A 15,332-nucleotide genomic window follows, 5' to 3' on the forward strand; every position below is an offset into this window, starting at 1 on the left:
ATCTTCTCCGTCCATTTTGTAGGTGCCTGCCCTGCTGCAGGGCTGTGAGGAGAGCTCAAGTTCAGAGGATGAAGAAACGGATGAGGACGAAGACGGTGACAAACAAGAGGCTGCAGGAGAGGATTCACTGGTGGACAAGAAGGTATGTGTCCGTTAGGGCTGTGGCGCTTTATGACAAAAAGTATTCAAGAGATTTTCTAATATTAAACTGCAATGAAATCAGATTAACACAAAAAGAAACTGATGTAATTATTAAATTGACCACCAGAGGGAATAAGCACCTGATTACTGGAACCCTGAAACTGATTGAATATTTGAATTGAGTTGCAGTATGCGCTGCATTAAATGCAAATATCCTAATTCTTAGTAGGATTTGGGTTCAAAACCTTTAAATGTAATATTTCATACCCAAAATAATTGTTCCCGTGTTTTAGGAAAAGAAGAAATTGGCAAAAGAAGCCCAGAGAGAGAAAAGAAAAAACAAAGTTCCAAAACATGTGAAGAAGCGAAAGGAGCGGGTTTCAAAGATGAAGAAAGGGAAATGAGTGGACTAAGAATGATGTATTTCTGTGACATTTACAGCAACTTCACATCTGCAGGCTTTGTAAACAAATAAATTGCTATTACATTATTTGTAGTGCACACAATAGAACATACATTATATCAGCACAAAATGACAGTTACATTCACGGTTCTATAAAACCTCAGGCGCTGTTACGTCTTTCACATTCTGATGCAGATCTTCACTGTTTAAGGACTATGATCTGGGTTTAATCTGTCGTGTCTGAAGTTAACCGAGATATTAAAAAAAGGCAATGTTCCCTAGTATTCGGACACTGACTTAACGGTAAACACTGACTTAACGGCGCTGCCTCAAATATCATTTACATTTCAATTGTTCAGTTTTGTAACGCTTCCGCGGTAAAGGTCGAATCCCACCCTGAGTATCAGGTGTCGCGGTGCGTCTTATCGGCGTGTTCCTTAACCATACCGCTTGTGTACTGGGACCGTACAGCTCTCTAGGAACGTGGGCGTATTCACACATCTACGTTACCTGTGAGTAGTGTTTCCGCAGTTGCGTGATGGCATCGGGTTGGTCATTCAAACCCCCACCGTTAGCAATGTTTGCGCGGTGTCTTTTAAAAAAAATATATATATCCCAAAGGCTAGTTCTGGAAAAATCGAAAGCCTAAAAGTGCCCTGGTAGTGGTTGCAGGTTCATATAGAATATAAAAAACACCAGACTCGGGTTAACGTAATCGTGAGACAACAAGGTGCTGCGTAAATGCAGCGGTGCATGTTCGACCTGACTACGCCCTAGCGAAGACCCTCGATGTAATTGCCGGGAAGCATCCCGGACCGCCCGGTCCTCCGCACCGTGCCGTACACCCAGCCCCCGTCGATGGGCTGGACGTTTTGGATGATGTCACCGTCCCGGAATGACACCTCATCCGTGTCCTGGCTCGCGTAGTCGTAGAGGGCCCTGTACACGCTCTGTGGGAAGATGGCACCAAGGTGAGACTGCGTCCGCATCACAGAGAATGCCCTCCTCCCTACATACAGGGACGGTTCTAGGCATAAGCGTCGTCAGCATTCACTTAGGGCACCCAAATGGCTGGAGCTAGCACCGCCTACATAATAAAGTACTTTGGACTAGAACCTTTTGGAAAGAGGGCACCCTATTCCCTACATTATAGGGGGGAGCGGGGGAAGTTGTCACACTGCTCATACTTCCAGCACTAAAGGTGCTCTCTCATAAATCAAATAGCCACTTTGTGTGACTACATGTTCTATGGTGAACTTCCTGTTTACATGTGGTCAAGATCACTCTATTCTGAGGTGAGCACAAGTTTCTTTTTTTTCCCCTTCAAAAGTAAAAATGTGCCACTTTACATTTTATGCAAGAAAACATTGTTAGGTATGACTGTAGATTATAATTTTGCACTGAGTAGATGAGACAATAACACATCTTTTGATACTTTATCTGCAGTCCTATGTTGAGCTAAATTTGAGATTTAGCCAATATTAACACACATGTCTGTTTGGGGCAAGTTGTCTCAATGACCTTTGGGCAAGATTTCACATGTGACAACCTGCTCCGAAATAAAAAGACACATAGAACATGCTCAGAAAACATTGTAATACTTTTTAATCAGCGCTGATAATATTATTTAAATGTTACTGTAAATTGATTATTATATACATGTAAATTTTAAAGCAGTTGACATATCCCTGGCCTGCACAAGACAAGCTCTGTGTGTTTGTGTGTCTACTGACACATTACTTGCCTACTGTATGAGACAGTATATCCATACATACACTAGTTCATACAGTGTCATTCATTTAGTGTGGTGTTGAATTGATTTGTGGAAACAAGGATAGTAGACAAGGAGGAGGGCAGAATAAGCCTGTAATGAATATGCAATTGCAATGAGGAAATGTGTTTTGGAAGGAAAGAAGAAAGGAAGGAAGGGATGAATGGGGAAAAAAAGAGGGCAAGTAAAGAAAGACCAATAATGACCGCACACAACCTGACAAAGTTAAAGGCAGTGAGGCAGGTGATGTTGCAGTTGCTATTATTGTTTTGATTGACGGGCATGATTTGCCAGATTCTCTAGGCATGATTGTTTTCATTTTGAGTTCTTTAAGGAAGTTGAATTCACAAAGAATTAGGTGTTCTTATTTGTTGATAATCCAACTTACCCTACACAGTGTGACAACTAACCCACTGACGGGTGCACACTCTATTGATGGTCTACAACTCCGTACTGAAATAAGATATGAGGAGGTAATGAATACAATGTGTGCCCAAGACTTCCTTCTTTCATTTGGAATGACATTTATAGCATTGTGATGTATTGTGCCCTGGAAATGTTACACCGGGTGAAAAGTGTGACAACATACCCCACACTCCCCTACACGACTTCGGACCAGAGCTTTATGGAAAGGGGGCACCCTATTCCCTACATAGTACACTACTTTGGATCAAACCTTATGGAAAAATAGCAACCTATTTCTCATAGTGCACTACTGTTAATGAGCCTATTGGATAGGATGTCATTTGGAAGCAAGGCTGCAAAAATCCAACAACAAACATTTATAATGGATTCACACTTTTGGGGGCTTTCTATTCACGTGGACATTTTCCGAACACTCTGCGGACCCAGGCCGGCTCAGTAGAGCTCGGTTGGACTCGGCGGTATTAAGGGGGTACAAGTGACTGCAATCGGACGATGCGTCTGTCGACCGGCTCGACTCACCGCAACGCCGGACCGAGGACCGCCCTGGAGAGGCCGTAGGGAATGCATGTTGGTCTGGTGCATGTAGCAATTCGCCCCAACGTGTCCGCTGGTGTAACAGGCGCCTGGCAGCACAGGAGCTGAGGAGACACGGAGGTGACGGTCTGACACAGAGAAGACTATCTGACACGTACGCTGTGGGTTAGGTGTTGGCAAACCGGGGGCTGGCAGCACGCTAAGACTAACCCGATATGTGGACATCTGACCAATGAACGCTACAGATCGAAATCACCTCTATTATGTCCATCTACAGATAGACAGAATTGGACTGGTGGCGAGCCGGTGGTGTCTGCATTAACTATTGAAAGGGAACGTAAAAAAAAAATCCAGTGCTGAAGGTAGATTTTTAATATGAAGTCATATCTGGGAATGTCGTGATTACAGATTGAAAAGAATCTCGATCTGGACCCAGCACGCCTATCAGCACCCAGCCGTACCCATAAATTACAGAATAACATTTCGGTAAAATAGCAAACTTGCCCACAATGACACCCGGTCCCCGATCTTCTACAATGTACTGGTGCACACCCTGGTGTTCTGTTTGTCCGTTTCGACGCAGCTGGCCACGCACGGGGTATGGCTCGTAAACACCCTGTGTGACCCCTGGTGACCCAGTGACCTCGAAGTCCTTGTGGTATTTTACCTGCAAGGAGATGCAGACACATTTACAGGACCTTGGGTCAGTGTATTGTGAGAAAAGATGACTGAACAAAACGTTTATTTAATTTTGTAAATTTATTTCCTGTGGAATAGGAACTTGGCAGCCAATGTGACCATAGTCAAAACAGAGATATTTAATACAATAGTATGTTCCCAGCACGTGGGCATAGCTGCAGTGTGTTTGAAAAGAGTTGTGTTGAGCGGAGTGAAAGGATTATGAGCAATCAGCAGGAAGCAGGATCACAAACGCAATCTCAGTATTTTATCTAAATATGGCAGATTAGGGGAACTGTTATGATAATGTGGAAGCAGAGGCGTCGCTAGGATCACAATACATTACAGATGAATAGATCAGCGGCTATTATTATTTTTTGGTCCATTTGAGATTCGGGGCTATTCATAAAAGATCCGAGGCTATAGCTCCGGATCCCCAGGGCTAACGACGCCACTTTGTGTGGAAGATTAGGAAATGGGTATAAGGATACAATGGTACAATGAGCAAAAAGTAGACACCAAAACAGTTTTAATTTGGTGTCTGCTTTCCATGCTCCTCTTCATAATCTGCTTTTCAAATTATCTCGCTTCTGCAGAGACAGACATTTTCAAACACTCCATCCGTGATCTCAAACTGTGCGGTTCATTGTCAAATATCCCTTGTGTTTTAACCTACGTTACTGATCTGATCCTGGGCTCGTCGTAGACGCTGCAGCTCAGGAGTGTCCAGCACAAATTTGAAGCCTCGTCCTTTACTCGCCTCAAAGTCTTTCTTGTACTTCACCTGCAGAGTCGGGAGAGTCGGATGATGATGGTAATGTTTCTATAGTGATGGAAGCTTGGATATGATATCAAGTAAATAGAGTCCCAGCCGATAGGCGCGCTTGATAACCACTTTTCGAATAGTTTGGGTTAACCTGTCTTGGGGTGATTGTAACAAGCCTTCCTAGACACAAGTCAGAAGTTAGAAAAATATTCATTTCCAAAATCAAAGATACTGAAGCGAGGCCCGCAAATGTATTATACTTCTGCACCAGTATGAGCCTCCAGAAATTGTGATGAAAGAAAACATTTCTGAGAAGTATTGATACCTCTCGGATCTTTTCCTTACGGAGCAATAGTCTCTAATACCTTGTGTGTGTTCTCCCACTTCATCAAACATTACAGATGACTCAGAGCTGTTATCCTGGCAAAGGGAATGTGCACGAAGTAGCCTACTAAAACGATGTATTTATAGACTACTATTTCTTTGAAAAATCTTCACTAAATTAAATCTTAATCTTACTCAATAAAATATGGATTTAAACTGAAGGGCACGTTATCTAAACAGGTCAGATTTTGTAGAGTCTGCTGCGTAGGGAAGGGTGCCAGGAACACTCGGAGGAGAGAAGTCACGTCATGGCAGCACAAACCGCATGGGCAGGTGGAGAAGCCAGTGGGGGTCCTTCGGTTGCCAGCTGAGTTGAAAGCTGACTAATTTCCTCCCATTCAGGGCTGTATTCACTACGAAACAAACTGGGAGGTGCCTACCTAAATTTGTCGAATTAGGAACGTGTTTTTTGCTTTTCTGTTGCGAAACGTTTTGTTACGGTGTGTCCTAATGAAGGTATACCCTGCGACACGTGTCACACCTTGTCACATGTACGGGCAAAATAAACTGCGCAGTAATCTTGTTTTATGAAAATGATACACAATGTTATACTGAATTAATATTTCAATAAAGAAACAATTTCGAGATCATTATCAGAGTTTCCTATCGATTATATGTTTGGTAAACAGCGGGATCTGAAATGTAAAGGTTATAATGGCGGCTGAAAGGGTAACGTGCATACTGCGCACCTGGCTCTGAAGCTCGCTTTGCTGTCTCAGACGAAGGTTCTCCGGAGTGTCTGCGACAATGGTGAATGACTGCTTTGGATAGTGCCTGCAGGATGTTATATCTGTTATGTTCAATGTGGAGATGGGATTCACTCAAATCAACTACAGCTATATTTACAAAGTGTTTCTTTAAAGTGTTTTCATCCGATGGCCGCTTCTGATTCAGAAAAGTGAAAGCGTACCTGAGACGCGCAGGTGATACGCGTAAGCGTTGGGAAAAGATCCGCTGCATGAATACCGCAATCCCGGTTTGATACAATTAACACTACCTCTACACTGTAGACTCGTCTATCTGAAGTGGGTTTACCAAGACACGATGCTTTTGAAACGTTAGAATTAGAGCATGTAGAACGGACATGCCCTTCTGCGAAATGAGAAATAAGGATTAATTTAATCTCTGTTCATGGCATATCTGAGAATTTCAGAGATGGGTTGTCATATTGAAAATATATATTTTTAAAAGCCCTCTATATTTTTGTTCCTTAATGTGGGCCAAGAAAACCCACTTTAGGAGGAAAAGACAACTTACAACTTTTACTACTATTGAAATGACCTGAATTAGTTTTAGAGAATGCTACTTTAGCAAAAGAAACACTTAAACCTGTCCCCCATGTACGTTTTGACTTAAGAATTAGAAATGCATGGGCACAGAAAAATTTACACAGACTGTGTGTGTGTGTGTGTATATATATAGCTACAGTTTGAATGAATCCCAGTCCAAGACAGCATGTAAATAGCAATTAAGATGTTCAGTAAATTATATGAATTTGGGAGAAGAAATCTGATGCCAGATAAACGTTCAGGGGACATTTTTTGCAGTCTAGGAGTACACATTTGAACTCACGAGTTACAGTATGGCTTCTTCTCGTAGCCTTTGTAGTTGTTCATGTTGAGAGTCATCCTGCAGACTTCACAGTGGAAGCACCCTTTGTGCCAAAACTGGACGGGAGCATTGATGCAAAGGCAAAACCGTCAGGGATTTCAGAAACATTAACGACTCCTGCCATTATATAGTAAATCCTTGTTGAGTGAACCTCAATTTCTTTTTAATTGACACATCTAGTAAAATAAGCTGGACAAAAAAGGGCTGAATGTCTTACCTTATCCAGGCAGTTGACTTTCTCTGTGGCGTAGACAATTTTCCCACATCGCGCACAATGTGGATTCATATTCACAGATTGAGGATCAGGACTTTAAAACTCCAAGTCAATAAGCCGCAGTAATAGTTAGCATGCCTCTCTGGGACTGGGAGTGTTTCATGTCTCCGCAGCTCATCCACCTCCAGTGTCTGGGTAGCCTGTGTTCCTGCTGGCTCTTGGAGGATTGTCAAAGCACTGCCCAGGTAGCCGATGGGCAAAAACTAAGGTTTTTTTCCCCCCCCATGCCATACTTTAAACCTGACTCAATTTCACACTGATTCGTCTTGGACTACATGCCCACAGACATTTTGATTGAAGATAAATTCAAATACATTGGAAGAAAATGAATAATAATGATCATCAATAAGATGATTGTGAAACATTTAAAGCTCCTGAATAAAAGGCAGCGATTTTGGTGTTTGCATAATCAAGCTGATTGATGATTAACAATTTTTTAGTTGCTTTCGGTCTGACTGAATTTTTAAAACGGTACATTAATACATTACATTAATTGAGTCCTAAAGACACGACATCCAGGTAAATAAATAAAAGTTTATTTTTTTTCTCCTCCGAAACAGGTTATACTCAGTACGTGTGTGATTTAAAATGACAGATGAGAAGAAGTCAAACATAATTGAAGAAGTACAAAAACAGTATTGACATTTCTCGAGGCGCCGAGTCCTCAAGCAGCTGTCCACTGTGAGGAGGCCAGATGGCATGCTTTGGGCGGAGCTAAGGCACATGACAGACGTGAAAGTATGAGCCCGGTCCAATTTGGGGCCCCTAGTCCCATCCCCGAGCACCAATCCTGTTCACGGATCTGAAAAGAACTGGATGGGTGAAAGCAATATGGCCCAACAATATGCTGTGGAATTTTCATAGCGATGCCTCTATCCAGGCCTTTCAGATCACGCTGAAGAGGATAACACCAAGGTCAAGGGACTAGAAACCAAAAGGTGATTTCAAGATGGATGCCCTTGGCGGGGGGGGAAGAGTCAGCTCTTGGCCTGCTTCCTTTTCAGCACCAGCTCAGCTAAAAGTTTGTAACGAATCATACACTCCTCCTGAAAAAGGGAGGAAAAAAAAGAATGAAACATCCGTAATAAAGTAGAATGTGATGACGGAAATCTCTTGTCGACCACTGGAACTGTGTAAACCCTTCAGAAAAGCTGCCCCTAACAGCCCAACATTTTGACACACCCTGCAATCTTAGGTAGTGAGGAATAATCGCTCACCTTGCTCTTCCCGGGCACCATCTTGGCGATCCTGTCCCAGCGTTCCGTGGTGCCGCGCGGGTACTGCTGCAGGGCCTGCTCCAGAAGCTTCTGCTGGTTCTGGGTCCAGACGTCTTCAGCCACAGTAGTGGCTTTCTCCCTGAGCGGCTGTGGGACGAAGGCAGCGGACGAACCCCGCTCCTCTTCGCTGTCGTCCTCGACAGCAGCCGTGGGGTCAAAGTCCCTCTGTCTGCGTCCCTTGACCTTGTCCTCGGCCCCTGCCCCGGCCTTTTTGCCTCTCCTTCTGACACCTGACTGGATCCCCTCTTCTTCATCACCCCCGCTGCAGGGCTCCACCCCCACTGCTGGAGCTGGTGGCTGGGGTCGTGGGTCATCTCTCTGGGTCATGAGGCTGTCGGGTAATGAGCCAGCCCCGGTTTTGGAGGCCTTTCCTGGGAGAGCGCCGCTGCCCTGAGCCTTGAGCTCCGAGAGCTTCACCAGCCCTGTGTCAAAGAGAGGTAGAATTTACGATGTGGATCGGTAAAATTCGTTCAACGTTAACACGCTGGAGTTGGGCGTATCTCCCGACCGCACGCTCTCCCTCAATGTTTGTTATTTAAAAAGCAAAAAAAAAAAAATAGAATGTATGTTTTACACGTTGAGTAGCAATATTCTTTGTGATTCAAATAGCAGAATTTCACATGTTAACGTTGATGCATAAAAAACATTTTCGTAGCTGGCCAACTCAAAACAGCTAGCTTCATATACTACTCTAATGATGTAATATCAGGCGGTCGGCATGTTCTTGGTGATCAGATCTGCATTTGCGGCAGGAGATGAGTGGCAGCTGCTAATTTTGCTGGTGAAATAGATAGTATATTAAGGGCAAGACACTGCACGCATGTTTTCTGCCTATTGCCAAGATTTGTCGGCGCAGCACGTCGCTGTTGCAAATGAAAATAGAAAGGCCTGTATATTAAATTATGGAAAAAGTTATTTAAATGAAAATGAAATGCAGAACTGCATTTCATGGATGTGACTGTATATGCAGGCAACTTGAAAGATTTACCTTCATCATACAACAGAAACTACTGTGAAAGATAATGTACAAAAATGAAATACTAACCTGATGTGTTAGTTTGACTGTCTTTAACTTGTTTGACTTTTGCAGTAACCTGGAACAGAAGAAATCACTATAATAAAAAAAAAACTTCTAGAGCAAGCTTCTAGTTTCCTACATTTTCAAAAACAAACGTTAAATATGCATTCAATGATCCTACACAGACCATATTATGCCAAATTATGCCACATTATATGAAAGGCATATTTTGCCTTCTTAAAATGCTCAAACATTCAGTTGCATCTATAGTATCTCACAAAAGTGAGTACACCCCTCACATTTTTGTAAATATTTGATTATATCTTTTTATGTGACAACACTGAAGAAATGACACGTTGCTACAAATTAAAGTAGTGTGTGTACAGCTTGTATAACAGTATCAATTTGCTGCCCCCTCAAAATAACAACACAGCCATTAATGTCCAAACCACTGGCAAGAAAAGTGAGTACACCCCTAAGTGAAAATGTCCAAATTGGGCCCAATTAGCCATTTTCCCTCCCTGGTGTCATGTGACTCATTAGTGTTACAAAGTCTCAGGTGTGAATGTGTGTTAAATTTGGTGTTATCACACTCACACTCCCTCATACTGGTCACTGGAAGTTCAACATGGAACCTCTTGGCAAAGAACTCTCTGAGGATCAGAAAAAAAATATTGTTGCTCTACATAAAGATGGCCTAGGCTATAAGAAGATTGCCAAGACCCTGAAACTGAGCTGCAGCACGGTGGCCAAGACCATACAGCGGTTTAACAGTACAGGTTCCACTCAGAACAGGCCTCGCCATGGTCGACCAAAGAAGTTGAGTGCACGTGCTCAGCGTCATATCCAGAGGTTGTCTTTGGGAAATAGATGTATGAGTGCTGCCAGCATTGCTGCAGAGGTTGAAGGGGTGGGGGGTCAGACTGTCAGTACTCAGACCATACGCCGCGTACTGCATCAAATTGGTCTGCATGGCTGTCGTCCCGGAGGGAAGCCTCTTCTAAAGATAATGCACAAGAAAGCCTGCAAACAGTTTGCTGAAGACAAGCAGACTAAGGACATGGATTACTGGAACCATGTCCTTTGGTCTGAGGAGACCAAGATAAACTTATTTGGTTCAGATGGTGTCAAGCGTGTGTGGCGTCAACCAGGTGAGGAGTACAAAGACAAGTGTGTCTTGCCTACAGTCAAGCATGGTGGTGGGAGTGTCATGGCCTGGGGCTGCATGAGTGCTGCCGGCACTGGGGAGCTACAGATCATTGAGGGAACCATGAATGCCAACATGTACTGTGACATACTGAAGCAGAGCATGATGCCCTCCCTTCGGAGACTGGGTCGCAGGGCAGTATTGCAACATGATAACGACCCCAAACACACCTCCAAGATGACCACTGCCTTGCTAAAGAAGCTGAGGGTAAAGGTGATGGACTGGCCAAGCATGTCTCCAGACCAAAACCCTATTGAGCATCTATGGGGCATCCTCAAACAAAAGGTGGAGGAGCGCAAGGTCTCTAACATCCACCAGCTCTGTGTTGTCGTCATGGAGGAGTAGAAGAGGACTCCAGTGGCAACCTGTGAAGCTCTGAAGAACTCCAAGCCCAAGAGGGTTAAGGCAGTGCTGGAAAATAACGGAGGCCACACAAAATAGAGACTTTGGGCCCAATTTTGGACATTTTCACTTAGGGGTGTACTCACTTTTGTTGGCAGCGGTTTAGACATTAATGGCTGTGTGTCGTTATTTTGAGGGGACAGCAAATTTACACTGTTATACACTCACTACTTTTCATTGTAGCAAAGTGTCATTTCTTCAGTGTTGTCACATGAAAAGATACAATCAAATATTTACAAAAATGTGAGGGTTGTACACACGTTTGTGAGATACTGTATGTTTAAAGTTTTCAATGTGACACCCATTCTCGAAGAAGACTCACATCAGACACCGTTCTTCCTAGTTCATGGGCAATTTTCTCCCAGCGACCAGGTGTTCCCCCAGGGAACTTGGCCATACTCCGTGTCAGGAGAGTGATGTCCTCATCGGACCACTCTGGAGCCTGAGGAAACAAAAAACAGGACTGGATCATATACACTCTAAAGAAAGGCCCTTTTGCGTTATATTGGTTCGAACCTGCAAAATTACAGAAGTGGAACAGGGATTGCTTTTCTTTTTCTAGCAATCCCTGTGAAATTGGGGTAACCATCTAAAAGATATTCAATCTTGCATGTTCCCATAATAACAAATAAAACGTGCAATTGGCCTTAACATTGCATAGGACAAACTACGGTCACTGTGCAATTATACCAAATTGCAAAACAAGTTAATACCTTTTATAATCATTATTTTTATGGACAAATAAAGACACCTTTTTCTTCTGAGACTTCTTATCCTCCAACCAGTCATCCATCTGGTCTTCAATCTCCTCGATGGACGTCCCCTGATCGTAACTGGGCAAGTATGCACTGTCTGCTGCCATTAGCGAAGGCTCATAAACAGGAAACTCAAACTTTGGTTTCTTCACCTTGGGTCGTTTCTCTTCTGTGGGAAGACCAGGAGTGAGGTAGGTAATAGAGTGAGATGGGAGAACTAGTTCTAAATCCTACCCTAGTTCCTCAATCATGTCAGATGAGGCTTCCGTGAAAAATAAAACAACATTTTTCCTTTGATCAATCAAACCTTTGTTTATCCAGGCGTTTTAAATGAAAAATCACACTTTTCCCATCAAGACCGTGCCAAACAAACCTAAAATACTTGTGAAACTGTCCATTGCCAAATGATATTTCAGTCATTACTTATAGTTGTAGCTTCCTGTTCAGCCAGTGCCAGGGCTTCGGCTTCCTCTCTCTCCCTGACTTTCATCACCTTATAATCTTCATAATACTGTTTGGCATCCTGCAACAAAAGCACATGTTAATGTGGGGGGTGATAGGACCGTATCAAATGCCTTTTTATTTTCTTGGTATTTATGTTTTGACCGGCATCTGTAAGTGAAGCCACAGGAAAGTGGTTTGGGTGAGTGGACTCCTGTACCTGGATGACATGGGGGAGGGACTTGATGGAGAGATACAGCCAGATGCTCAACTTGAGTGGCAGGATATCCTGCCAATGAGGTTTTTCGACTGACCTAAAAGTGAAAGAACATTTACAGACCGGAGATCGTGATAGTGTACATACGACACGAATTAGCCACATGCTAAATAAGGAGAAATACTTCTGAAGTGTTTTCGTTGTGTTTTCCACATGTGAATAGCAGTTGATTTCTCTGGTTCCGCTGCACGACAAAACCCAAAGACACTTTTCTAATAGTGAACACATGCGTCAATAATCAATTTAGATTTCTGAAATTAGGAATGTGTTGTGATGACAAATGCTCAACTTGCCTCTCTATTTTATCCAGTCCAACAGGCCGTGATTCTTCAGCACTCTTGCTACTCATCTTTTTCTTCTTCTCTTTTTTCTTCTTGCTCAGAAGTTCATCCTAGTAGAGACGCACCATACGGAACAAAGAGGTCCGGCAGGTCCATAATTAGCAGCCTGGACAACGTTACTGCAAATAGAACATCTCTCACAGAGCAGATTATCAACTTTTAAAGCAGCATATCTTTATCAAACAGTGTTGTATTATATACCATTACACAAAGCTCCGAGTCTGGAACTTTATAAAATGTAACATTTTTAATTAACTGCACATTGCTAATGGGAGTTTGTGGTTATTATAAAAACCTCAATATGGAAAGGCCTAAGCAAAGGAAACCCAATTTCTACATTCATACAAGAAAAGAAAAAAGAAGTTTGGTCTACTCCACTTTCCTGCCCAGCATTTAACTGCCCCTGGGGGCTGTTAAATGGATAATCCACCCCTGACCAGCTAGGGAGATTAAAGAACCAACAAGGGTCAAATGTCATGCCCATTCCCCTCACCAGCTGCTTCTCCAGGTAGATAGACCAGATGACTGCGTAGTGGCACACAGTGAGGATGAGGAAGAGCAGGAAGCCCAGCTCTCCGTTGCTCATCTTCCTCACCCGCCTGTAGTAAAACACTGGCTGCCTCCAGTCCGGTAACCCATTGACCAGGACGTCATTATACCTGTGAACGACCGAAAAAAGAAACGAAAAAAACAATAGGGAACGCGGACTGGTTTAAGGTGCTGGTTCAAGCTACTGCCCCCAACCCAAAGCGTAGCTGGACTTGATATTTTCTTGTCACGTTATTTTCTCTCTAGAGTAGTCCTTTGGACCTACGGAGAACAGCAGTCCTTTGGACCTTGGCTTAGGTCAGTAATGTGAAGAGATGGAGGGGGGTTCACTTAAGACATAGAATCGGGGTTCCCCCTAGTTAAAAATAAAAATGTGTCTCTAACTTTTTAACAGTCTAAGGTACAAAATATGAAGACCCATTCCTGATATGTTGGCGAATGTGTGTCTTTTGTTTCATTCAGAAGAACAGAGTGGATGGTGTTAGTAAATCTAGGGAAAATGCTATTTTTTACACAGATGTGGCCTAAATTCATCCTTCAAGCATATAAAAATGCATTTTCATCATAAAAAAAACTACTAAGTATTACTAGTCCTCCTGACAGGAGGGTGTCTGAGAAGGGAACGGTCTCATGGCCAAGGGTTGTTCAACAGTTTATGCCGTGGAAAATGCTCCAAACAGCAGGGAGGATCCGAAGTAGTAAAACTGACCTCTCTCTCCTCTGTTCATCTTTTAGTACTTCATAGATGGCCACCAACTGTGGGAGAAAAGACGGTCAGACAATAGACCCAAATAGCAATGAAAAGGAGAGTTGGGCATATAAAGCTAATTGGGAGTAGGGAGTGTGAACACGGAGGTCGGACTGACCTGTCGGAATTGTGTCTCTGCGTTTTCATCTTTATTCTTGTCGGGGTGCAGTGTGAGCGACAGCCTGCGATAGGCCTTTCTGATGTCCGCCGACGAGGCATCCTGAACTCAGGAGGAACAGAAGTGAGCAGTAAAACTACACATACGTAATACATTGTGGTGATGTGACATCACACGCATAATCCCTGGTTTACCGCAATAAATTACAAGCATTTTGGTATTGCATTGTAGCCTAACTTTCCCCGTATTATCCAGAGTTCAGCCTTCCCCAGTGCTAATTACTTCCAACCGCAAAGGCACCCAGGCGGCTGTTTGACTGGACATTGCAGAATGGAGCCGTTATATCCATATGGTAGCTAACCCTTCCACCGAAAGCAGCTGGATACTCATAATTTTACTCTAGTCCGGCTCCAACACATCTCACTCAACGTGTCAATGTCCGATCGTTTATTTGATTTCGGAAAACTTCAGTGGAATCGGGTGGTGCAGGAGTGAGAGGAGGTTCAACAGCGTCCAAGCAACTAGGCGAGTGTTCACTGGAAGATGAATGACTAACGGTATTTAGGTGGCTATGCACTACTAGCTAGCCACATTCCTACACACACAAACATACACGCAGTATGACTATGTTCAATCAGAGAGAAACTGGACAGCTGAATAGATGCAAATAAACAATTTGGAAGCAGAATGACACGTCACACTTTGCCCGTCTCCCGGCACTTCTAGTCGGTGTACAGCACACGTAGCTATTAAAAACCTAGTCAGCAGGCCTGGCCAAAAATACAAAGGACTGTGTCACATTAACATGCCAGAAAAGTAACTACATATTTAGGCTTTGAGAAATGGGGAACACATAATTAGTTAGCCGCCCAACCTTCACCGTTTACGAAAAACGGTTGGTTAAGACCTACCTGCTCAACAGACAGGAATTCGTAAAAGTTCTGTTGAATTTCCTCCACCAGATCGTAAAGCTCAAGGTCTGAATCCCAAGCATAAGCGGGTCTAAAGCATGCGATAACAATACTGACGGCAAGAATAAACGAGATATTCCATGACGCTGCGGTCATTATCAGGCTTTAACAATGTTGCTGCCAGTTATGTAGCACCGCAAAAAAGGTTAACTCTTACAGCTAACGTGGCTGTTTACCCTTAAACCAGCAGCCTGCCTGTGTTAAAGATTTTCAGCAATTTGCTACATTTCCCATAATGCT

The 15,332-nt window shown here is 43.3% G+C and overlaps 3 protein-coding genes across 5 annotated transcripts in view; 1 reads left to right on the forward strand and 2 right to left on the reverse strand.

Annotated features, from left to right (window-relative positions):
- Nucleotides 1-631, forward strand: part of riok1 (RIO kinase 1 (yeast)) — a 9,725-nt gene extending 9,094 nt beyond the window's left edge. For both annotated transcript variants that reach the window (XM_020044193.2, XM_010895365.3), the window contains exons 16-17: nucleotides 23-142; nucleotides 435-631. In XM_020044193.2, the coding sequence (XP_019899752.1) occupies nucleotides 23-142; nucleotides 435-545 (231 nt within the window). In that variant the 3' untranslated portion in view covers nucleotides 546-631. The remainder of the gene's footprint in view (nucleotides 1-22; nucleotides 143-434) is intronic.
- nebl (nebulette) lies at nucleotides 547-7,170 on the reverse strand. Of its 2 annotated transcripts, XM_010895363.5 has the most exons (7): nucleotides 6,932-7,170; nucleotides 6,676-6,770; nucleotides 5,793-5,877; nucleotides 4,630-4,737; nucleotides 3,780-3,942; nucleotides 3,261-3,379; nucleotides 547-1,494 (listed from the first exon to the last, which is right to left on the reverse strand). In XM_010895363.5, exons 1-7 carry the CDS (start codon nucleotides 6,998-7,000, stop codon nucleotides 1,318-1,320), a joined length of 816 nt encoding a protein of 271 aa, XP_010893665.4. In that variant the 5' UTR covers nucleotides 7,001-7,170; the 3' UTR covers nucleotides 547-1,317. The 2 variants fall into 2 exon arrangements, with proteins under 2 accessions (XP_010893665.4, XP_010893666.4); XM_010895364.5 differs by lacking the exons at nucleotides 6,676-6,770; nucleotides 6,932-7,170 and adding an exon at nucleotides 6,014-6,195.
- A 332-nt stretch (nucleotides 7,171-7,502) lies between these two features.
- On the reverse strand, nucleotides 7,503-15,332 carry dnajc1 (DnaJ (Hsp40) homolog, subfamily C, member 1). The gene is made up of 12 exons (XM_010895366.4): nucleotides 15,033-15,332; nucleotides 14,122-14,223; nucleotides 13,965-14,011; nucleotides 13,200-13,365; nucleotides 12,659-12,756; nucleotides 12,309-12,402; nucleotides 12,071-12,170; nucleotides 11,644-11,816; nucleotides 11,215-11,334; nucleotides 9,311-9,359; nucleotides 8,206-8,687; nucleotides 7,503-8,034 (listed from the first exon to the last, which is right to left on the reverse strand). The coding sequence occupies exons 1-12, from the start codon at nucleotides 15,186-15,188 to the stop codon at nucleotides 7,966-7,968; spliced, it is 1,656 nt and encodes a 551-aa protein (XP_010893668.2). The 5' UTR covers nucleotides 15,189-15,332; the 3' UTR covers nucleotides 7,503-7,965.

Source organism: Esox lucius, chromosome 3 (genome assembly GCF_011004845.1).
Source record: "Esox lucius isolate fEsoLuc1 chromosome 3, fEsoLuc1.pri, whole genome shotgun sequence".
NCBI classification, from domain to species: Eukaryota; Metazoa; Chordata; class Actinopteri; order Esociformes; family Esocidae; genus Esox; species Esox lucius.